The sequence below is a fragment of the Aquila chrysaetos genome, chromosome 8, assembly GCF_900496995.4.
Source record: "Aquila chrysaetos chrysaetos chromosome 8, bAquChr1.4, whole genome shotgun sequence".
In the NCBI taxonomy this organism is placed as follows: domain Eukaryota; kingdom Metazoa; phylum Chordata; class Aves; order Accipitriformes; family Accipitridae; genus Aquila; species Aquila chrysaetos.
The window spans coordinates 27,319,766-27,345,423 of NC_044011.1; the positions used below are offsets into that span (position 1 = coordinate 27,319,766).

Genomic DNA, 25,658 nt, shown 5'->3' on the forward strand with positions numbered 1-25,658 from the left:
ACACTAATTTCAAAATCTTGGTAATGTCCTCTATACTTGGGAGCTGTGACCACAGGATTTCATTACCAATTAGAAGAAAAAGTTCAGCTTCTTCCATTAAGGATATTGCCACTGCCTGGGAGGTGTGTGTTGGTATGCTCATCCCTGTGTCCATTTGCACACATAGAATTAATTACTCTGGTTTGCTATGGAAACCATTCTTCTCTATCATATATAAATAAGGGCTAAGCATTTCTGGAAATTTAGAAAAGATGAAAGGAAGTGTAAAGAATGCTATAATTAAACTGTTCCTGAAATTTTGGCACAATTCTTAAGCTCAAATTTGAAATTGGGTGCTGACTGAAATGCAGCTTCGTTCTTGATTCTTAGGGACTCTCTCTTAATTCTTTCATTACCTTAGGAAGCGTGTTCTTAGACGCTAGCATGTTCTCAGATGTTGATGCTTTTCAAGAAACCTGATGCCTTGCTGTTTTCATGATCCAATGCCTTTCATTTGCCTCTGTTTTCACTGGGGATATGTATTCCTGCTTTATTACAGAAATGAAGTAAGCCTCACTTGTTCATGTAAGATAAGAGCAAGTGATATATTGTAGATGAAGTTAAGTTTTAAAACTTAAGTGAGCATGCTTTTGTATGCTGAAGTGTTAGGCTATAATCTGGAATAGTGTTTAGTTTTGCTTCCTAAAAATGTAAATTAGTGTCTTAGTTCAGGTCAACAAACATGAAACAATGTAACAAGTATTATACCTTACTGTATGGCCAAAATGATTGGGCATGAAGAGATTATTAAAATGAAAATTATATACTGTAGAACATGACTCATTATGGTCAAAGCATACCAGTAAGGTAATGAAGAGGAAAAAAAAGTGTAAGTCAGGTATGCTGTCTAATTCACATTCTTTGATAGTATAGTAATATGGCACTTTGACGTTATGCTTTGCAAATAACTGAACCTGGTGGCTGTTCCTGTCAGGCATTTCTTTCACAGGTAGCAAAACTGAAGAGCTGATGTTCTAAGCACCTTTGTTTTCCTGCTTTTTGCCGCTAGCAGCTGAATAGGGAGCATAGACTGAACAGACTTGATTCCCAGTTCCCAACTTGTCATCCTGACTCCAGTACAGAATCAAGATATTCTGACAATGTGGTGTTTGCCTCTCTGTTATATTTCCTGTACTATGTTTGCTGATGTACATGGTCAGTTGTTTGCTTAATTGAGACAAGAGACAAGGCAAATTTTCAGATAAAAATTCAAATGAGAAATGTTGTAGATACCTATTATAATTATGAAGCAGATACTCTGGTGTCTAAAGGTTTGTCCCAACTGTATCGGTTGGTCTAATTAAAATATGTAACTTCCACCTACCAGCCTTGCTTCTCTGAACCTTAAATCATTTTGATAGCAACACAGAACTTCTGTCTGAGGTTTACGTTTGTAAATTCAGCATTGCTGCTGGAATATGCTGCATCTCCACAGGAGGGCTCTGCTGGCATAGCTATACTAGCACACACTGTGGGATGCTCAAGGGATTTTTGCCTACTTAGTTTCTTTTCCATTTCCCCAGTAGAAAAGCTGGATGCTGCCCTGTGGGCAGTACAGCAGAGCATCAGAAAGGTGGCTGTTGAGGGACTCCAAACTAGAAAGACAGAAATTCTCCTTTTGTGCCAGGCTTGCGTCTCTTTCCCCTAGCAAGAAGAGATTTGAGTGCTGCTGTTAACAAGTGCATTGAAAAAAGGCTTTAATTTATTTTTTTTTTTGTGCATATAATAAATGTTAAAAGATTGTCAGTTACCTGTTGTTAATGGGTTGAACTGGGGAAAAAATATATTCTATGGCAGTGGTACATCTGATGTCTGAGACAGTTCATAGAGCTATAATAAAGTTGAAATTCTATGGCTATATGGAAATAGAGAGAAGAGATAGAAATGTAAGGGAAGAACTTAAAAAGAGGAAAGCATACTAAGCTTGTTTAAAAAAAAAAAAAAAAAAGGGAGGGGGGGATTTTTTTGTGGGGGCCGGAGGTTGTTTGAGGGTTGGTGAGGTTTTTTTGGTTTTAATATTAAATCCAGCTGCCAAGGCCCAAGTGGCAAGAATCTGAACATTCTCCAGTGCATGCTATGGAATTAAAATGCCTGGAAACCATTAGTACCAACATGTGCTCTTTATATTGCTGGGACCTTATCCTACCCAACAGCAGTGATGGTGGCACTGGTGGAGGGAAAAGCAGGAGACATTTGCTGCACTATGAAACTTAAGAATCCTGTTGGCCTTCCTAAGATGCTGAAGTTTCCTTTCTCCCAAGGGAGACTGAAGTGATAGTGACATCAAGACATGGTTGCAACTCTGTGACAAGCAGGAAATCCTGCCTAGTCTTTCAAAACTGTGGGATGTAGATCTGTAGCCCTCCTGCAAAACTTCTGACTATTTATATTTACATACTCTTGGTGTGAGTTTATAATGTCAGGCAGCAGAAAGAAGGTCAGAAAAGAGTAATGTAGATAAAGCTGTAGTAATGCAAACCATGATGCTATCTAGCTGGCACCTTATTCAGCTAAAATAAAACTTAGTGGGGATTTTTTGTTGGGTTTTTAAAGTTATTTGGTTAGGATAGCAACATTCCCCAGGTTGGCTTTTAACCCTCACAGGATCACAGCATTCAGCACCAACTATCTGAATCATGAATGGGAGGAAGGGGAAATTGCTTGAAGGAAAGTAATTTTTCTATTTAAATTAAACAACCTCTAATGTGTAAAAACACACAAATAGGTTTGGGGGCAAGAAATTAAGGCATTAAGTAATTCTTCTTTTTCTTTGTTAGCTTTTTGGTCTGGAGAAGTACCAAACAAACCTTACAAATACTTTTTGACAAACGATAGGTTTAAATGCCTTAGTCTTGGCTCTTCTGCATTATACCTATGACGTGAACCATAGCAAATGAAGCTGGGGATTATAGTTTTCCTACATCTGAGTCACTGATACTAACAATTTTTTAGGAAGTGTGCAGTCTTTGGACTATAAATAGTTTTTCCTTACCATTTTTGAAGTTGTTACCACACCACAAGCATGTTGCACATCAGGCTAAGTTTTGTGAGACCTTTAACTGCATACATCTTACAAGAAGTGAAGCTGTCTTCTGAATCAAAGTGAAGTCTCAAGTTTGGATTGAAGTGCGTCATCATTAAGTGAAATGATATTTATTAATACCAAGCTAGCTGAAAAAAATGTGTGAAGCCCTTAGCATGTGTAAATTTGGAGACTTTAACACATCTGAAGTAAATGTAGCATAATACTTGTTGCACATATTTTCTGCTAATTTATAACAAAGAGTGGCTCTGGTAAGAACTGTTGTGGACTCTTCTCTAAGAACTCACTTTGCAGAGGACAAGATCCTTACTGTTTCTCAGTAGCTAGCAGCCTGTATTTGGTGCTTAAAAAGTCTTGTGATACTCTGACACTTAAATATTTTGTTGTAAGTGAAACTTTGTATTAGCTACATACTGTTTTCCATCTTAACTTATTTTTGTAATTTTGGACTCCTTTTCTTTAAAACAGTTAACAATTTGACATAAATATTTTCTTTTTTATATAGACAACATTGCTAAGTCGTCTGGAACGAATATTTGAAGTCTGTTTTCCTTCCATACCTGTTCTTGAAATTGAAGAAGAAATAAGTTCCTTGAATCATTTGTTGGAAGCAGGTGAAAAGCAGATGACAACTGAGGAGACCTTAGCAAATACTGGGTAAGAAGCCACAGTGCAACAAACTTAAAACGAAGTAGAAACGTGTGTTCTTTGGGAATTTAAAACATATAGCAGTAATTTAAAATGAGTTGTTTGCTTCAAGCATTTTGAAGGAACTATCAAGTAAAAATTAGCTACCTAGCAGAACGTTTGTTTTCAGTGACTACGTACGCCAGGAGTATTTCACATAGCATATCAACATAGCCAGCAGCATATCATCTTTTAAGTAATGTCTCTGAGTTAATCAGAATATGTCTTACTAGTTACACTTGATATAAATGGCTATATTTATTCATGTGATGACAAAGTCTAAGTAGGACTTGTCCTGTCTGCTGTGGACATCATTTTCCAATAAGAAGTCTGAACTATAATTGTTCTGAGAACACTGTGCAGTTTTAGTTCCCCTAGGTGTTGTGCTTGGGCATAAGTTTGATTGGAATGTATAATAAGTCACTTGTGTTAAAAACTAGAATAAATATTCAAGGCTGCTAAGCTGTTACTCCTGTTGATAACTTGATTTATGATGGGTTGTATAGGGAACTGATGGATGTGTGGACAGAGCTGCAGGATATCCATGATGCGTATGGACTGAGATACCAGTGGGGTGGCTCCCACAGCAACAAAAAGCTTTTGTGCTCCTTGGGAATCGACACAAGAAATATTGTGAGTCTGTCAGTAAAAAGTGTTTTCTAAATAATGGAGCTGCTTTAAATGTACAATCAGGTGAAAGTCCTTTTGTGTGAATTCTTGTTTCTTAATTGCATAGCTGCACTGAACATGGATTTTCACGACAGACCATCTGACAACTTAACTTTTTGTAAGCCCTATTAATATTAAAAGTTGCATTAGTTTTTAACCATTGTGTTACATTTAACATAGTATTTATTCTCTGATATTAATCTTATACAAGTTATATAACATTGAAAAAATATCATCACTGACACAGAACCTCTTAAGTAAATTTTTTTGTTGTTGTTTTATCAGCTCTTTACAGGCAACAAGAAACAGCCTGTTATAGTACCCATGTATGCAGCAGGACTGGTAAGCTTTTTTTGGTGTTATTTTTTGTTATACTTCCAACAACATTATATAATTAAATATATTAAAGTATATTAAGCACCAAGTGTGCTTGAAAGATACTTTTGCAAGTACATTTATGGCTTAGGCATCAGTAGAAATGCTAGAAAAGAATCATCAAATACACAATTTTCATTACGTGTGCAAGCAGATACTTTATTTTAAATGAAAAAAGTATTGATTTACTCATTTCATAAAGCAAGCTGTTTATCTAATATGGTGGGCTAGCTAGTGTAAGCTCAGTTTGAGGCATTTTTGAAAAAAAGAAAAAGTTGATTGAAGTAATGTATCAATGTGTATGCATCAATGAAAAGTTATTCTTGTTGAATTTTAACTATTAAATATAAAGTATAGATGTAAAAATGTCAACTAAAACACGAGAAACTAGATTGTTAAATGGTTGTCAGAAATGACAAAGGAACATCGAAATGTACTCTGCTCTCGTGAGACCCCACCTTGGGTACTGCGTTCAGCTCTGGGGCCCCCTAACATAAGAAGGACACAGACCTGCTTGAGCGGGTCCAGAGGGGGGCCATGAAGATGATCAGGGGGCTGGAGCACCTCTCCTATGAAGACAGGCTGAGAGAGTTGGGGTTGTTCAGCCTGGAGAAGAGGAGGCTCCAGGGAGACCTTAAAGTGGCCTTCCAGTACCTAAAGGGGGCCTACAGGAAAGATGGGGGGGACGCTTTAACAGGGCGTGTAGTGATAGGATGAGGGGTAACAGTTTTAAACTGAAAGAGGGTAGATTTAGATTAGATATTGGGGAAACATTCTTTACTGTGAGGGTGGTGAGGCACTGGAACAGGTTGCCCAGAGAGGCTGTGGATGCCCCATCCCTGGAAGTGTTCAAGGCCAGGTTGGATGGGGCTTTGAGCAACCTGGTCTAGTGGAAGGTGTCCCTGCCCATGGCAGGGGGGTTGGAACTAGATGATCTTTAAGGTCCCTTCCAACCCAAACCACTCTTATGATTCTATGAAATTAATCAAAACATCAGTTTGCATCAGCACTTGTGGGGAGCCTGGCAGTAAGACCAGATGCTTCAAAGGAAGGTTAAGAACTGCTAGATAGTTACAGTATTCCATGAAATGTGTGTAGGAAGTTTTCTCGGCTCTCTCGACCATTTGTCTTTGTGCAACTCTTTCTTTGACAGACTTGATTGCATCTCAATATCTGTAGGTCAAGAGAGATGCATGGTAATGCTTTGCAGTGTTATTGGCATAATAATAAAGGACCCACATATATATATTAGGCTATTTATGCATACAAAAAGCATTGTATAGCCAGTATTATTGTCTTGCTCCAAGTGCTAGATAAAAATAACAAGCATAATTTAGATTTCTGGAGATTGAAGGAAAATCAAGTATCTTAGTGCAGCAAGATCAACTGTTTTCACTTAAGCCAGTATTCTGTAATTCCTATTTTCAGACAGGATTTCAGGCATTTCAGACTCTGTGTAATGTCTGTAGTAGTAAAAACATTCGGAAGATAAGATTTGCCATTTTTGCTAGTCTGAGCAGAATAAATATGTTCTTTTTTCTGGAAACCTAAGTGAGTATATATGCATACAAACACACATATGCTTTTATATGGTCATTCACAAATTGAATATAAAAGGATCACAGTTTTCTTTGGTATATATTAAGCCAATTTAATCTGTAGGTTAATTTTGTAGAGTGACTTCTACAGTCACTTTCCAGAGCTGTTGTTTTCTGATGCATCAAGGTCAGCTCATGCACTTCTCTGGATGTAAGCATGGTATTCTGATACAGAGAGAGAAAACATCTCATAGTAATTGCTGTTTTCTTCCTGTAACATACTTGTGAGCAAGACTATGTTTGTATGCAACACATGCAGTTATTTTTAGCAACAGATTGTTGTTGCTGAGTAATTATCTTCTAAACTTTTTACATACTTGTGCACACAATAAGCTGGATAGAGATGATGGTAGAAGTGGCTTGCTGCTTTCTGTTGTCACACTGCTTCATGTGTTTCTCTGCTGTCCAAAAGAATTGATTTCACTGTGGTTAAATTCTAAGCTCCCCTAACATGGCATAGAAACTTTTGTGGGACAACTGATCTTGGTGGCTGACTTCCTGAAATTGTTTTAAAATACGCTAGTTGTAAATCCAGTGGCTTTATTTGGGGGTTTCTTTTCTCATACCTCATTGTTTTGAGGTCGTTTGCATGTCTCAGTGCAAACTTTGCTCTTTCTTTAGATCTCTTTCTCACCCTCAATTTTATTTAGGAACACTAGAGGTTTCAGACGTTTTTCATAGTACAGTCTATCTTTGAACAGTTTGTTTAAAATTAAAAATGTGGGTTTAATTATTTTCTTAATGCTTTTTAATGCATCTATTTCCATGTCAATAACTATTGTTCTTGGTATCATTCTGCAAACTAATAATTTGACTTGATTCTTCTGAATTACTTAATTGTTGAAATGGAATGAATGTACTTGTACCTTTCTGATGGGCCGTTTGATATTTCTGGAATAGTCTACACACAATTGGGAGGAGAAGTTGTCACCTTATCAAGTAAATGTTTTCTCCAGCTTAAGTTACATTATTGAAAGTTGAAAGCAAGCTCCAGCTAAGCCCTTGCTTTTCTGTTATTGGCTCTAAAATGTTTCTTAGGCCTAAGGAACCAGGATGATTCTCTCCCCTGCCCCTGTCACTGAAAGTGTCCCAGAGGTATATGGTTACCCCCAAGTCCCTAGTTGAGGGTAGTACTACTTAGTAGTGTGTTTTCTAATTTTTTGCATCTGTGGTTCTTGGAATATATATATGTGTGTGTGATTTCTAATTTATTTCTTATTTAGGGTATGTTAGAGCCTACCAAGGAACCTTTGAAACCAATATCTGCAGCAGAAAAAATAGCTTCAATAGGACAGACACCTCCTGTATCACCAGAGATGAACACATGTACATCTGATCAGTTCCAGGTAAAAAACAGAGAAAGGAAGAGGAGGAGAGGAAAAGAAAGAATGAGGGAAACAATGGGATGCATTGCCTCTTCCTTCATACTTAAAATATGTAGATGGTGTGTTCAAAGAGATCTGTATATCAAGGGCAGGTGTTCCTTGTGTCAGATTGAAGTCCTGCCCTTGGATCTACTTTTCATGTGTGACTGGAAGGGAGTCCCTATGATAAGACTGTAGCAGTTGGTGGCCAGCATTTAAAAGTCCTGATGATATTTGCTGTTCTACAGCAGTTTGCTTTAAAAGGCAACGGACAGTTAATTCTACAAATTTTAGATGTAACTTAACAGTTCTCCTTCCTCTGGCTAACATTTTTCATCTTTGCTTTTTCTGAAGCTTATTGTAGGAGTCTTGATACAAAATGAGTTCGGAGAGCTTAGGAGTGATCCTTTGAGTTCCATGAATTCTGTTTTGTTGTTGTTTTGATATTACAATATTGGAAAACCACTTTACTGTCATGCATGTTGCAATGTGTGTCACTGGCAACTAGCTAATGGGATATGCAGAGACATCTCATTTTCAGCATCACTACAGTGGTACTTGACCCATATTCAGAGAATCAGCTGTGTCTCTCCTTAGTGCAGGTCTTGTTTAATCTGCCCAGCATCTTTAGTTACCTGCTATGCTTGTGACTTCTGATTGAAGGCATTCCAAAATTAATTATCCTTGTGCTACACCTGACCTTAACACTATGTACTTCTGATTATAGTCATTTCCTTGTGCTTTTTGCTCTGCCATAGTGAAGAGCTCTAAATGAAATTTTTTTTCATTGTGGAATAGCAGTATGTCAGTGGGCTTAGAACTAAGGCTATTTTCTATAGTAGTATATATGTTTGGTGACACTTCCTATGCTGCTTCTCACAAATACTATAGTGGAACTAAACAGCTGAACTGGGTATTAGAAAAGGTAACAATAATGGTTATTGCAGCCAGTCTGAGCTGAAGAAATCACTGGTGTGATTTATATATATGAACAAAGTAGGAAAATTTCACTGGATTTCTGCAGCATTCAAAGTTCCGTTTTTTACAGAGGGGAAAACGTAGATTAAACCATATGCTAAACATAGTGTAGAGAGCTGCAAGAGCCTGAAGTAGCAGCATCTCTGACGTGCCATTTTCTCAGTTGCTTGGCAGTCGTAGTGCTGAGTGCTGAAAATAAGTACCTCTACTTACCAAAGTCTCTTTTTTTATCTCTTAATTAAGAATTTGTATTTTTGGGTACTCCTGCAGCAGAATTTCCCATTACTTGTCACAGTTTGATAATCCTGTCCCACAGCTTGTTCTGACAAGGCCATCTCAGTTCAATAGTTGTGGTCCATGAATACTTACGAAAAGCTTCTATGCTATCTGTCTGCACTGCTGGCCTTAGGTTATTTTTTTTCCAAAAAGACAAACACTAAAATAAGCTTTTGGGGAATAGATGAGTTAGAGCTCTAACCATTAAGAATGCTAAGAGGCCACAGTTAAGTGACATTCAGAAAGTTTCAGGGCATGAACAATCAATTCTCCACCTCAGAGACCATGTTTCATTCTTGGCCTCGTCCTCTGTTAATGTTTGGTGGCTTCTGTTTGCTTTTGGGAAAATCCAGTTTCATTTCACTTGTGCAGGCTGCCTCTTAGGAATATTCCAGATTGTAGTAGTATTAAGATGATGTGCCCAAACTTTGGTAAACATTTCATTAGGAACTGTGCTATAAACATTGGTAAATATGCAATGGAAATATAGGCAATTTTAGTGGACCCTGAGACTTCTTATTCTAAACACAGGTAATTTAGGTGCGACAATTTAGGTATTTTTAAGCTTACCCAGTTAATGTGTAAATATTTAGTTAAAACTTCTAATTTCCTCCATTTTCAGATAGTGATGATGATGGGTCATTCTTATATTCAGAAACTTTGGAATATTGGCTTTCTTACTGGAAGGAGAGGCTCTGGTTAATAGATTCCTATGCTTTGCTTAAGGAAAAGAGAAGAGTTCTCCTTTGTTTAAAGACTGGCATTTATGGGATATATATCTTGTATACAGATCAGTGTCTGTGCATGTATGTGCATGACTTCCTGCTGGGGGAGTAAGACTGCTGGTGCAAAAGTAGGAGTGGAAGGAACATTTGTAGAAACACAGAAATGCCTCCTAAGTTTTTTGGTTGTAGGTGAACAGAGGAAAGCATGCAGAGATTTAAAATAGAGACCATTAGGAATCAAAAGAATGAAGAAAAAAGCAGCAAATAAGCTGCAACAATTTTTCCTAGTTATTATATCAACTCTGTATGTTTTGGCCTCCTTCCCTGCAGAGGGTCTCACTGGGTTGGTTAGACTGTGGAAATACAGTGGACAAATTTCCATCTGAGCCATTTAAGCTGTAAGGACAAGGTTTTTGAAATTATGGTATCTCCTCTCAAGCAAGTTAAGTTACTGACTGATCTATCACATTAGTTTGTCATATAAAGATGACTTTCGTAGACTCGTTCTGTTTTATATTTGAAGGTAGCGTCTAAATTCTTCTTTGACGTGTTGTTTATCTTGACAGTTGGGGGGTTTATTTCCCTGTTCCTCTGTGCTCATAACTGTAAGGCACTAAACAGAATATGAAATAATCCCCTGATTACTGTTGCCTTTATCTAAGCATGGTGTCTCAAAGATGTCGCAGGTCTGAAGTAAAAGGCTCTATCAAGGCACATCAGGTGTAAGAAAGAGTGGCTGCTCAAATAGGCAACCTTGATTGTGAAACCTGGGACAGGTACCCTTCTTTCCTTACAGCATCTGCTATAGTGGGCTTCTACACCATAGCCAAGTCTTCAGGCAATGCAATTAAAATATATTCCAGTGCTTGTTTACAGAGGTTGCTGTCTGGACTTAATGTTGACTGCTTTCTCTTGGTTTGATATTGTTCTCTGGTTAATGTTGTTTTAAAGTTTATTTACCTGCTTCTCTTTGGCTTTCTTGAAAAAAGTTATCTAGCTATTTCTGCTCTTTCACTATTGCTTCAAAGCATCCTCTCCTCTCTATTTGGGACTACGTTTCTTTGGTAGAGTCTAGTGATAGCTTTGTCCCAGCATACAAGATAACTTTGGGATTTCTTACCTGCCTAGTTTTGCTTAAGTTTTATATTGGAATAGAAGTCCACAGTGACCCAGACCTTACTAGAAGAAAATTACCAGCAGTTCTTTTCTGCGGGTGCCTATTACAGCACATCTGCATGCATGTAAACCACTGAATTAGAGATCAGGTTATAACAGAAATATGTATCTTATACTTGCTGGCTATTAGGGACTGAACCTTAATTAAACCCCATGGGGCGACAGTCTTTAAAAACACTTTTAATTACATAAGGAACCATCAGGACTTCTAACAATGACAAATGTAAACTACCGTATTATTGGCCACCAGCCAAAGGCTCCATCATGGAACTGCTCTCCAGTTATACATATGCGAAAGATCCAAGAATATACGTAGCTTTGTCGACAGAGTAAGAGAGAAAGATTTGCGGGTAAGAGATACTACAGAACTTGCTATTCTATCAGATGTGGCAGTCGCTTAAAGGTGGTGTCTGAGAAGAATAATTTTCAGAACTGTTGTAATTTTGCCAATGAATACACACAATGAAATGTATGGATTACTTCCTTGTAAACCTTTTTCTGAAATGTTTATGATGCTCATTTGTGGGATCTATCTAAATATTGATATATTTGTATTAGAAGCCCTTCTATTTTCTTCCCCCAGCTTTAAGACAGCACGATACTTCCTTTTTTTTTTTTTCTTTGTTTAATTTTCCTTGGGTAATAATTGGCACAGACACAAACATTTACATTTTACTCTTGGATTATAAAAGCTCTTACATAATACCATTCTAAAATTACTGTGTGAAAACATCTCTCACTTTTGTCAAAGTGAAATACGATGCAGTAGAACCAGCAAGTATATTAGTTTCCTCTTTCTCACTTCCTTAACATTCAGAGTAGTATTCTGACAGCTGAGTATACTTTTTCATTTCTGTACTGTGTCCTCTAATTTAAGATGGAGGAAGAATTGAGAGCAGTTTGCCCCAATTTTCCATATTCTTCTAGACTGGGTGCTTTTCCTTAAAGCATGTTATTAAAATAATGGTTGTAAATGCAGTAGTCTAGCAACCTTGCAATCGACGAAAGACAAAACATTATATTCCCATTTGCAGGGCATGTTCCTGTTGTCTGAGATTTCAATGCTGCGTTCAGGTGTCCCAGTATAGTTAGTTTTCTAAGGGCCAAGGTCACTAGAAACAAAAAACTTTTCCTTTCTGTTTAATTGGCTTTTGCCTCCGTCCTCTCCTTTAACTTTGTTTGCTGTTGTGCAGACCAGGGCTTGCCAGCATCCTGTATAGATGGGATCTCCTTTACTTGCCACCCCCTTCTTTTGCAAGTGGTTGAAGTCAGCAGAAATGGCCTCATCCTGCAGAGCAGACTAGTATACTTAGTATACTCTTACTGATTTGGAGTCAGATTTTTTTTTTTTTTTCCCATTTTAGGAAGAATTCATCACATCCTTTCTCCTTTCCTTGGCAAATTTGAGAATCAAGTCATGATTAAAGGGGAAAGCTTAGCAAGCCATTGGTACCACCTTTTCAATGCAATTCTGTCACACTCATCAGTCCTGACTTGGTCTTTTGACACAAAATGTAGTGGGTGTTTTCCTTAGTAAGTGAGAGTTGGTAGGAAGCTACTTTGTTTCCATTTGAGTGCCTTTTCCTCAGAGCAGAAAGCTATTAAATTGTTATACTCACCTCTTTATTTTTTTTTTTTATACAAACCCTTTTTAATATACTTTAGATGTGACGAACTTTAAACAGGCTACTGATGATAGTGATCATTACTTCATCAGGTGTTAGCTTCCACACTGCTAACACTGTTTCCATGCAAATAATTTCAATGCCAGTAATTTCATTACCAAAGCAAAGTAAAAAGCATAGCATCAGCTCCTTAAGCTCTGTGGCGTGAGTACTGTTCTAGTTGTGTTCAGTACTGGAAATATTTCCAAGTCATTAAGTAGGAAAGATTTTTCTAGGCAAGGCATTTACTATAAGTAAATACAGAAATCTCCAGCTCCTTTCATTTTTCTTTCTGTAAACATCTATCACCTAGCAAAAGCCTCTTACAGTTAGCTTAATCGTACAAAGCTAGCTCAGGTTGCTGCAGTCTTGATTGTGAATCTGCATATTTTTTCTGTGTTGGATAGTTGAAAGTTTTAAAAGTTTAAAAAAAAAAAACCAAACAAAAAGACAACAAAAAACAAAAAAAAACCCAGCGCCTGACTTTCTACAAAAGCAGAGAGAAGGTATGTCTCAGCCACTGGAAGCTTGACAACTAGTGATGAATTTTGAATAATGCTGCAGAGAACTTCCATTGCTTTTCTTCCATAAGTGTGATTGTTCTATTAGAAGTTGAGGGCACATCCTTTCCCAGTACTTCTTGACAGTTGACCTCACTGAGGAGAGAGCAGAAAGTAATGCACAGAAGTAGAAAGATCAACTTATTTCAGACATTTCTGATACTGTCCCATCAGTTTGTGTCCTGAGAATACAGGAGGACAGCACTTGCAAGTTACACTGCACCTGAACACACTTTCCCTATAAAGCATGGTCGCTGCTGCTTGCTTGATTTACCTGTGTGTATGCTAAAAGACTTAACAAGAGGAAGTGAAAGGGCAGGAGTGAGCTCCCAGAAGGAGTCAACATTTCCATGCTCCTCTTGTTTAAGCATTGTTACCAATGCTTTGTTTATATATTGAATGAGTTAACTGTTAAAGGATAATAAGTCACAGAATTATTTTTTTAAAGGGGGTGGAATGAGGAGGGTGTTGATAGATTGTCCCTCACATGGTGGGATTATGTCTCTCAAAAGCAAAACAAACCAAAAGAATCATGGGTTGTTTGATGGTAAATAACTGATTTTATATATAATCAGGACAAAGGATGGAGACAGACAGCTTTCACTAATAACCCTATTCTGAATTTGTCCTATAATTGTGTATACATAACTTTTTATGCAAAATGCCTCGTCTTCCATGAAAGTAATAGTAGTTTAACTTTCAACTATGCCTTAAGGTGTTTTATCCAATTCATATGTTTTATTTAATTTGCAAATGCTGTTTGAGTTAGAAGTTACCTAATCTGTACTGTTCAGAATTTAATGAGACTTCCTGTGGTAGTACAAATCTACTTTGAATCTTTAGTGCATATTATGAAAATACACGCCTCCCAGAAGTTGGGGCTTGCTCATTTAGTTTTCTTTTCAGTATTGAGATGCTAAAGAATCTGTTGTTTGAACTGCTTTGCATTGTTGTAACCTGAACTGACTATAAAATCTGATTTCTGACTTTTCAACTCTAGGAATCTCTACCACCTGTCCAGTTTGACTGGAGTAGCAGTGGCCTTACTAACCCTTTAGATGGTACGTCTCTCCGTAGAGCCTCTAGCACCAGAGCTAGAGATAAGAAAGCTACAAAGTTCAGACAAACATCTATCTGCTGATTATTTTTTTAAATATATACACACACACATATATATAAATATATATAATATTTATTTCTTACTCCTAACTTTGGAAATTCAGGCTTTCTTTCTGATTAACTGTGCCCCTACGTGAAGTATTATGTAGTCTGAAAAACACTAAGTATTAGATTCCTGCCATATGCTAGTGACACAGTGGCAATATTAACACTTCATTATGTATAACTGCAGATTATAATGAAACTGAACAGATGAGCATTTTAGATTGATGAGTTTTACTTCTGAAGAGTATTTTTCACCAATGAACTATCTCTTTAGACATCCTTTGAATGACAAACTTGTGTATAGTGGCTACTTCAAAGCACAATATTTTAACCACAAACTATTTGCAAAAGATACACTTCTTGAGCTGAAAGTTTTCAGATTTACAGATAATTTTATATTTCAGAAACGTGACTTCATCTGTTATCACTTTTGCTTACACTCAAGAGCTAATTATAGCTAATATATTAAAGAGGTAGCTACGAACTTATTTGTATCTGTAAATGTATATAGTTATCACATAGAAGACCCTTCATCTATGTCTATTTTAATAGCAAAGTGAGTTGTGCCACTGCCTCCACTTTCAGAATGTAAGTGCATGCAAAGGAAATAAAACAAGTTTTGGAAACTTGTTTGATTGACAGACTAGAAACCTGTAAAGAAACTGATACTTTTATGAGAAGCCTGCTAACAGCAGCTAATTCATGACACCTAAGTTGTTCAAAAGCAGGCTAAAATAAACTGCATCTCTTACTGCACTGGTGTTGCCTCATGCTGTTGTTTCAGAACATGTAGGATGTAAGAGTTTGGATAGCAATATCATGGTGCTGAAGGAAAGCCTGGATGGACCCTTTTGCTGTTGTCTGGTGTCTTACTACTTCAGTCAATCATCATGCTTTCTTTTTAACAAACAACTTCTTTAAAATGTATCTTGGTTTGATTTCTGGTTTAGTACTAAAGGGGAACAGTATAACTTACCAGTGAGGAACTGGATATAAGAGTGGCATTTGTTACCCTGTGTTCACACTGCTTTAAGATAATGATAATTAATAGCTTAAAGCTGCTAAATAAAACTTTAAAGATTTTTTTTGGTTCTTTGCTATTTGGGGATCTGTTAAGTCTTCCTGATAAAAGAATGGCTTTCAATTTCAGTGAGGGGAGAAAAAGCCCGCTATATTCTATAAATTGACCTATATATTGTTTCCCTTTAACTGATCACATCTTTCTCTCTGGGTCGTGCTGGTTCTCTTTCATTTTTAGATTGAAATAAATATTTCTATTTTAAAGTTACTAGTGTTGATTTCCTTGCTGCATTGTACATGAGGAAATGTGCACTCAATTAAGTTGTTAACATTTTAGAAGGTACAAACTAATACTGTAAGCATTGTTTTCATGTCAATTTTTAAATTGCGTACTGAGTACTAATTATAACTTGCATGTTCAAGTGTGTGTCTTACCCCTTTTTACACATAAACCCCTCCCTTGGCTTACCTTCTATATGGCTGCCTACCAACACGGTCACTGAATTTCAAGCTAGTGGAGGTTCCACTCTTCTGAACCTTGATTTCTTTGGGCCCGTGGATGACAGTAGCTCTAGCAGCACCACCACAATCCCAGGTCAGCAGAGTGTTAAAACCACAACTGTAATACTGTAACGACTTACTAAAAGCATGAGCACATCACTCGACTTTCCTATAAACAAGGAGAAATTTTACATTGCATTTCTCTAAGATGTCTTTCTACTGCATTTTTCCTTTTAATCTGTGTTCTGTTTTCTGATGTTTTGTATCAAGTGCGAAGTATTTGAAAGGTACTGTCAGCTCTGTATTTGTCACATGCTGAAGGAATGAATGGCTCTTACGCTCTTGCAAATAAGATGTTAAAACACTTGTTTCAAATGAGAAATTTGCAAAGTTAACTTTTCTAAACACTTAAGAAAAATTGAAAATGCTGTAGATGTGATGATTCCCAAAAAGTGAGGTGTGTCTTCTGAGTGAGTGCCTCCAAATTATAGGATTGTGATGTTATTTGAAAGTTATGTGTGAATATAAAGTTATGGGACTTAACATATCACATCCCTGCTGGGATTTGTGGCTACCAGCAGTCTGTCAATTTTTTCTTTGTGAGAGCTACTAGTATTAATGATAAAGTGAAAAAAGTGTTTTAACAACATTCATAATAGAAAAAAAGGATAGTTGCATGTTTGTGGGACATAAGAAGTTCATGAACGTTAATTATAAAACCAAAGCACTTTATCTGCAACTTACTCCCTTAAAAAGGAGATGAAAACACCACTCTTTCTATTGAAAAATATGTGAAAGCAATTGAATTCATTTATCACATGGTTTTGACATGCTCTGAGTATTTTGCGCGAACTTGTGAAAACCTACACTTTAAATAAATTTCTGCAGGAATTTAAGGGAACATTTTGGGGATTTATCCCAGTGCATAGGTTAAGTAGGTAAGGCAAATACTCTTTCAATACAATGCCTGAAGCCATGATAATCACTTTCTTCATAGGAAGGGATTTTTTCCTCTTAGTGATTTTAATTTAAAAAAAAAAACGATTTTTAAGAGGTTTGGGGTTTTCCCACATTTTAAATAAGTGCTTGTAATTATTATTGTGTTTTTTGTTTTCAAAAACCTGCTTTTTTAGTTTTGAAATCTGATCATTGAAGGCAATTTTGTGGCATTGCATTTCAAATGTCTTTTTATTCCACCCTTGAGAGATGTCATTATCAGATGAAAGATGGCAGGTTTGTCGTGGAAGTGATAGGTAGCAAATTCAAGATGCTTGAGTCTTACAGATTATTTTGTAAGTGCGTGCAAGTCTATAGACATAAGTCGACAGTACCCAGTACATGTACTGCTCGTGCAGTTGGGTACCTTCTTGTGTCCTGATGGTGTGCACACTTAAAGTGATTACTGGAGGGATACTCTGTTAGCCTCTTATTGCATTATTTTTTTTTTATGTTGCTGTTGTTGTTTCATCAAGTTACAGGTATTATCATCTTCCCTGGTATGCACTATAGTGCCTATTTTGGTTTTTTTGTTTTGTTTTGGCTCTTGTTCCCTCCTCACTTGTTTCTGGGAAAGTCATTTGTTTTCTTGGCTTGCAGCTCGTGTGTTTGTGTGTGTGTTTAGGAGCTTTGTGTGGGGTTTGGTTGGCTAACTTTCCTTCAATATCTCATTAAGGTTTTGCAGTGCTTTCCTTAAATATTTCCTTAAATATTCTCTAATCATTTGAATAAAATGGAAAATATGCAACTCTTTAAAATAATAAAATAATTGAAAGACAAATTATTAGATCTTTCGGCTTAAAGGAGATACTTTTATCAGTAGAAGTTTGTTCTTTCTCTGAAGACCTTAGTTTTACTTACTATAGATCTACACTATATTCTTCTCAGTCTTTCATCAGTAGCCAAAATAACTTTTTAATACAAATTTGCATTCTACATCATGAACAGGGAGTTACTCATTTCTAGTATGTTCCCACAGATTGAGTATATTGTTTTAGTTTTCATGTTAATAGTTTAACATAAGTGTAGCTGAGCAAGAGGTGCCAAAAGAACGGTAAATTGAGCAGTGACATCACACTACAATGAAAATTAATTCAGGACCATAAATGTGAATATCTAAATGATGTAACTTAAAAGGTTGCATTTAACGTTTCTTGCAGAGTTGCATGTCAAAGGACTCCTTATTTCAATTAGTTTTACAATTTGTACCTTAATGGGATTTCGCAGGCTTCTGCAAGTTAAAGTGTATTTCTTCAAGTCTTCTCCCTGATTGAAAGTGGATATTCTATGGAATAGTTGGGCTTTTTCCTATTTCCAAGTTCTGTAAACATCTGACAATACTTAAAGTCTTGGTATACTGGTCTCAGGACAGTACATATTTTAGTGTTTTGCATGAAACTGGATGAAATTAACTTTGAAAATTCAGACTTTAAAAAAATGTATGTTGAAGGACAGCTGATTGATTTCTAATCAACTCATTAAATGGAGCAAATCTTCTCGCTGCCCCCGCCCCTCCCTGCAGCTTAACCAGATGATTTTCTTAATTTTACTTTTTGATCAGCTTAGTTTTCTAACAATGAAAGAGTACTTGTGCGCAAATGATGAGTGGCCAAGACACTGCTTGGGGACAGTTCATGCAAAGCAGGCATGAGGTTTATTAACATCATCTGTTTGTGCACATAGTACTGCAATTACTGGGTGGAAAAGACAGGACAATAGGCACAGGCATTTTTTTTTATTTAGTAATCTCTCAGTATTTCAGGAGTACTTCTAATAGTGTCTTGATCCAGGCAAGTAAACAGGGTAAAATAATCAGCACATCAGTTTATAAACGCTGTTTTTGTATTAGGTAGCTACATGGGACCATCGTGCCCAAGTATTTGCAGTGTTTGTTCTGCAGTAGTAAGAAATGCTTCTGTGTTGTCCAAACCAGCTGGCACTTAGTGTTACACTTGTTTAGAACGCAGGTGTCTATAAAACACGATGCTTCTGTTTTTGAATTCTACACTGTTTTTGAAAAATATTTGTAATTGTGAGTGGTACATATGCACACTTCGTTTAAACCCATGAAGCATAAAATAGCTGAAACTATAACTAGAGGAATATCACCAATTTAAAATGCTTCTGAGCAACAAAATGTGTTGTAACAGTCTTTCCTCTTGATTTATTTTGATAATTCTAATTCCTAGATACTTTTTTAAAGGAAACGTACTTAATATCTGGAAATTCTAGAGCTACTTCCTTCTGAGATGTGCTGCTTGATACTAAACAGGTAGAATTTCACCCATACATATGTTATTTTTTTTGGATGCAGGTTTCCATTGTTTGCATTGTTTTCAGGATTACCTTTGCTGATAAAATTTGAAATCCATTCACAACGTATGTGGTGTCAAAATTCAGCATCTGACTTAAGATAACCGAAACTAGGAAATCAAGGCTGAAACATCCAGATACTTGATGCTTTGTGAATACCTGAAAAGGGAGCATAACCTAAAAGTTTTGGTAGCGTTACACATATTAGTATGTAGCTTTTTTAATGCCATTCCACTTGTATGTATCATAAAAGCTGCTTTTCCTCACTTTAAAAAATTTTTAACACAACCTCTTGTGAAAAACAAGATACTAAATGTACTCTAATGCATGCCAGTGTTGTGTGTAATCTCTTGTTAAAGAGTTGGTCCCTGTTAATATGCAGCATTCTTTCAATACAAACAGTTGAGTTGAAGTAACTGAAACACTCCATTTTAACACAGCTGACATCTTTACAGGTGTTTCACTCTAAAAGGTAAATCAAATTTGTTTTGTTTACTCTTAGACTGAGACCTTGTATGCCAGACTTGATCCAAATGTGTGTGTGTTTTGTAGTACAACTATAAAAGCTGTTGAAAAAGAGCGGGGAGAGAGGATGGTGTTTCAGAAACGCAGACATGTTCTGTCGTGTTCTTTTCATGTATCTTGAAATTATAAATGATTCAGATGTTTACAGAAAACAGGCTCTAGCAAGTTGATGTGTGGCTTATTATGGCTATACTTGCCTCCAACCATCACTGATTATCATTTTATACTATAAGGTGTGGATCCTGAGTTGTATGAACTGACAACCTCAAAACTGGAAACTTCCAATGCAAGCAACAGAGTGACTGATGCATTTGCAAGACTCATGTCCACAGTGGAGAAGGCAAGCACGTCCACAAGGTAAATATTCTTTGTTATGCTTTTTTCTTCTTTTTCTAAGGGTGGCATGAAATGTGAGGAGTGAATGTGTGTGCTATTTTAGATCAGAAGTTCTTGAATGATCAAAAGGCTTAAATTTAATAATTAAATTTAAATATGAAATTCATAGTACTGTGATTCGTATTTCAAATTATCATAGAACTCTAAAATAAGATGGGAAACAGTTCATGAGCTGAAAGAAAAAGGTCACCAGGACATAAGTTGAAAAGCTAGAGCCAAACACTGAACTGGAGGAAGCAACTTTCTGAAGAACAGAGCTTGATTCCTAAGATTGGAAGGGTAAACTGAACCACACAGTTCAGTGACCTAGGACTTTGACAGAAGATTCTCCTTGGTCCTCTGTGTAACTTGTAGGTACGGAATGTTCCACAAGTAAAATTATTAAACTGACTAATAATTACGACAATATTTTTTGTCCCTTCCCATATATTTCTAGCACCTGTCAAAACTTCAGTGACCAAACATCAGATTCATTTTGCTGTTGCAAGTTAAGGAACAAGCATGTAGTTGGTTTAGGATGTCCTTTCTGCTTCATGGATCTCATGTGAAGTTTTTCTGTACTTTTTTTTACAGGTAGAACCTGTATAAAGGCTTTAGGTCTCAAATGTCTTCCTTGAAGTCTGGCCTGTTGAACGGGTACAGAATAGTGTCTCCATTTATAAGCTTGTATTCTCTGGGTTTATTTTTTGAATCTGTATCTAAGCAGTAGGATCATGGACTGTCTTAACATGTAATTAGTGTCTGTGCCCGTTAAAAGAATCGCTGAGTGATTCTCCCTAAGTAAAATGTTTCTATTGTTTAGGAAGTGCACACCTCAACACGCAACAAATATTAGCAACTAATAGATAGCAACATATTCTCACTCATAAGTGAGCTTTAGGGTTTAGTCAGCACTCTAAAACTAGATGCATTTCCATGCAGCATAGCACTTAAAAAGGAGGCGCGGTTGAAGAGTTGTGGCAAATGTAGTGATTTGTAATGGTGGGAGATAGTTGGCTTTCTTAAAATGACTAAAACTATAATTTTCAAGAGCTCTTTTAAAACATGTTCTTTCATTGAGAAAACTATCTTACTAGTTTTCCCGCAGTGAAAATGTTCAAAGTGAACACTGAATAAAAAAGATCAACAAGCCGTGAAATTTCAAGGGAGAACCAGTAGAGGGAACTCCACACTTCAATGCTGATTTTTGTGTGTCAGCTTTTGGATTGCCTATTTTTCTACCCATGGAGTGCATATACTCTTTCTGAAGATACACTAGTGTGAAAGTTTGACTCTCACTAATTAGAAAGCATAGTTGCAGTTGAAATATTTTTGCAATATATTCTAAGTCTAATTTAAAAGTAACCACAAATTCACAGCAGGACATACAAACTCCAAATGTATCTTTATTAATTATTTTATCTCCACTCATAGATTTGTAACTGCTTGTTTGCTGTAAGATGTCTTAGCTTACTTTTTCTTTACAAAGGAACGGGGAAGTCTACTTCACTTAAGTTAATGTTGACCTTCATTTTTCTGTATTGTTTTGTTTTGATATGAGGGGTTTGGGTTTTTTTCCAGTGCTTCCACGATGCACTTGAAAGCTCATATTTGCACTGTTAAAGCTCTTTATCCAGATATCAAAGTTCTTCCCCTGTTCTGGAGAGCATTGCTTATGGGTGGGAAGAGGTTCTAGATCTGTGCTGTAGCAATATATCAGGCTGCAGAGAGAGGCTGGGGATGTTACACTTGGTGGTTAAGTTCAGACACACACAAGGATTTGCTGTTTTAAAGCAGCTGTTTTCAGTGTTCAATACATTTTATATGTTTTTGTCAACTCCGAATTTTAAAGATTTCAGGTGTTTTATGATTTCATGGTCTGCAAAAGAAAAGCAGTCTGGTTTTCTGTTTTCCAAGCTAGAAACCTTCAGAGAAATAAGAATGTCTTATCTCAGCAGTATGCCAATATGTTGCAGCATGTTAGCTTTTTGTAGTAAAATTGTTTTCCTTTTGAAATTTTTTTTATTCTTTTTTAATGAACTGGAAACTTTAAAAGAGGAGTGGCTGGCTACAGCCAGCTCAACAAAGATGGCGTTCATGCACCAGCCTCCAAATACGGGCTATTAGCCATTCATGATAACTGATCAGAGGAAGATGTGGCCAGTGGCTTAACATCACTTTGATGGCAACTTCAGTTGTGCTGAGGCTATCCTGTGTCTGGAACTTGTCTGAACTCAGGATCTTAAGGGTGAAATTTAGAGTGAAAATACCATTGTTCAGCTGTAGGAAGCCGTGTGAAGAGTCATCTTTGTCTGAAATAACCCCATCTTGTGCTTGCAAACCTATCTCTTGAAGCTGGAAAGTCAGTTTCTCAGAAGGAAACTGTTAGGAGAGGAGGGGAAACTTCCCGCCCAGCTTGAGCCTGAAACCTTGATGGCAGCAGTAAGTGAAGGACAGGGATCCAGTACAGCATTCTGCAGCAACTCTGCAGCCTTGCCCAGTTCCATAGAATTGGCAGAGATCAAAAGTTTATCTGCTGTCTTTTTGAAGGAAAGCAGAGCACTGATACCTTTCCAAGAAATGCCCAAAACCCTCATTTAAACTGGAAATATTCCTTTGGGGTGGTGTTGGATGGAGCACTCTTGATTAGAGTGATTTTTAAAGTGCATTTTTCTAATCAACTCATTGTTACTATTAGAGCCTGGCCTTGCTGATGCTATCCACAAAATCGTTTGCAAACATGAAAGATGACTGAAGTCCTGAAAGACTTGAATGCTGCAGGAAGGGGTTGGAATGCAAAACAGAACAGTGAGGTGTGAGTGACGCATCGACAAAGCATTCACTATTTCTTGCTAAACTTTCTTCCAACAACTTTCCTGCCCATCAGTTTGGCTAATTTCTTGCAGCTTAGTGTTAATGTGCCTTTGAAAAGGAAACCTTCATGCCAACAAGTAGAGGGACTGGAACAATTGCTTGGGTAAGGGCATCCCTTCTGTCCTCTGTCTTGGGAGGAAATGTAACCTAGTGTAAGAGAAGAGATGGATGGGGGCAAAGTGTTCTGTAGAGGGTAGTTTTAAAACCTGAATGAGGCAGAGACCTTGTTTTGAGCCAGAGCTGGGTCCTTTCATGGTTTAGTAATCAAAAGTCCTGGTTCCAAAGCAGACAGTAGTACAGCTGCCGCTGACAATCCGCTCACTTGGCTGTCCATTCTGTAAGCCGTGGTATCTTGAAATTAAGAGTACATGAGCAGGAGAAGCTCTGCAACGCCCCTGCCCAGACCTGGGTTTGGCAAAAGAAGCTCTTGACAATGGGAACATCTTCAGCAAAGTGGTGACTGAAGTTAATGCACCTGACATGGTTATTTTTCTTGCCTCTGTCAAAAGACACTGCAGTTATTAGGCAGTTTGGTAAGTTTTAAGAGTAAAAACAGTCTGCAGTGATGATGCTACTTTGTCTTTTAAATTTAGAGAGTTAGTGAGTAATTCTTTAGGGTTTCCCTGGTGATATTTGGTACCGAAGGTGTTGACTGTTACGCAGAAAGGTACTTGCAGTGTCAAGTTTTACTGTCTTCCAGAGGAACCTGCCCTGCTCCATTGAGGAATGGAGACTTAAGGCCATCTCATCCCTCTCTGCACTGAGATGATTTAAGAAAAAGTTTTGAGCCTCATTACCAAGTGATTGTATCTATAGCTATAACTTGGTCATAGTTAGAATCATAGAATGGTTTGGGTTGGAAGGGACCTTAAAAATCATCTAGTTCAAACCCCCCTGCCATGGGCAGGGACACCTTCCACTAGACCAGGCTGCTCATTCTGCCATCCAACCTGGCCTTGAACACTTCCAGGGACAGGACATCCACAACCTCTCTGGGCAACCTGTTCCAGTGTCTCACCACCCTCACAGTAAAGAACTTCTTCCTTACTAAGTAATGTTTGCTGTGTTAGTGTGTTAGCTTGTCCTTTACAGATACTGTTTACAGAGCGCATTAAGTAAATAAATTATTGTAAAGGGTCTCCAGCCAGGAGGGGAGCATTCAGTAATCAGGTGAGATTGACATCGGACTGTGCTCACTGGTGTGCGTGTTCTGCGGTGATGTTGCAGAGGCAAGCTATTACAGCAAGAGTGATAGCATTGTCCTGTGATAAAGGTCCTGCGTACGACCACCAAATAAACTGCAGTGCTGCCTCTGGGACCCAGCAGTGCTGTTTCTTAGCATGCCACAGTTGAGCAGAGGAGGAAGAGGCATATAAATAGCAAGGAGTATGTGAGCTTCATCTCGGTGCCTGATTAACAATTACAGGAACTCCTTTTAATGCAGATCTCTGAGTCAGCCCTCTTCCTTTGGCTTCCTCTGTCAAACACTCCTTTGTTAGCTGTAAGTCCTTGATCACCAGGAGTTTGTACCTTTAAGAGGCTTGTGGTAAGTGATTACTAATAGTGGCACCAGATACCGATAACACAGTGGCGGGCGAGAACCACATTTCAACAGCTCAGAGATAGTCCTTCAGTGCAAACAGAGCTGACTGTGAAGTTGTTAGAGAAGGAGGCACATATTGGCTCTCTGCTTCTTCCTTCAGTAAATCCAGCACACAGCTTTGTTTGTCCTCCAGAATTTGGTAATCTGCCTAGTCAGTGGCTCATGAAATTCCACTGCAGCAGAGAAAAGAAAATATTGCTATTCTAGTGAAGGGAAGTCAGATTTAGTATCTAGGCTGCCTCATCTAGAGATCTTTCATCAAGTGGAGATTTCAAGTAGCAAACAAAAGTGATAGTTCAGTGTCAACACAGTGATCAGTGATGTCAAGGATGAGTTTGACTCCAGCTGTTTTTTTTTTCTTCTCCTCCTAGCTGAGAAAGTCTGAGACTGCTGCTGAAGCAAATACGTAGCACCTTGCTTTCCCCTGATCTCTGGTCAGCTCAGGAAACAATCCTGATGGATGCTGACAAAAGAAAATATAAGTGCATGCTGCTTTGTGATCAGAGTGGTCATTGCCCTCTCACAGGCTCGGTTTAAAGTTTATAGTTAAGACAAGATAGGAAATTTCTGAAGTGTTCTAGGGAATGGCAGTTTATTGGGTTCAAGCCTTTTGTCTCAGCTTTTTGCCCCAAAGATGAGGGAGCTTATTTAGCTAGAATTTCTAATGTCATTACAGGGTGTAGCAGGTGCCTTTTTGGAATTGGAATAATGTTTGATGGAAAACTGAGTATTTCTAGTAATAGGCAGCATTCTTCAAAGATAAGCCAGATGTCTGTAAAGTATGGATGTTTGGGCAGGGGAGGGAGGTATTCTGTAGCAGTCTGAGCCAGGCTTCATTTTACGTAGGACATCTGATTTTTTTTACATAATAGTGAGAACCAAGCAGCATGGGATTCAGACCTCTTTATTCATTTCCGCTCAGTAATTCTTGTGAATAATGCAACAGGCAAAGTAAACACCAATGATTCCCAAACTGCTGTATGTATCATTATGGCTATACATACTACTGCACTTCAAAGCAAGTAGCTACAACTTGTGAGCCACCTTTTGCTGCTGATGAGCCCTGGGGGGAAAAAAAGGGTTTGTGGATCATGATGCAGAGCAGTATGGTGTATAATCTGAGAACGGTCGTG

At 37.6% G+C, this 25,658-nt stretch overlaps 1 protein-coding gene across 1 annotated transcript in view; it reads left to right on the plus strand.

Annotated features, from left to right (window-relative positions):
* AFTPH (aftiphilin) overlaps positions 1 to 25,658 on the plus strand; it is a 48,578-nt gene that overhangs the window by 21,220 nt on the left and 1,700 nt on the right. The window contains 8 exon segments of the mRNA XM_041125593.1: positions 3,588 to 3,739; positions 4,276 to 4,402; positions 4,724 to 4,780; positions 7,635 to 7,757; positions 14,155 to 14,215; positions 15,762 to 15,792; positions 15,794 to 15,933; positions 19,907 to 20,030. Of these exon segments, the coding sequence (XP_040981527.1) occupies positions 3,588 to 3,739; positions 4,276 to 4,402; positions 4,724 to 4,780; positions 7,635 to 7,757; positions 14,155 to 14,215; positions 15,762 to 15,792; positions 15,794 to 15,933; positions 19,907 to 20,030 (815 nt within the window).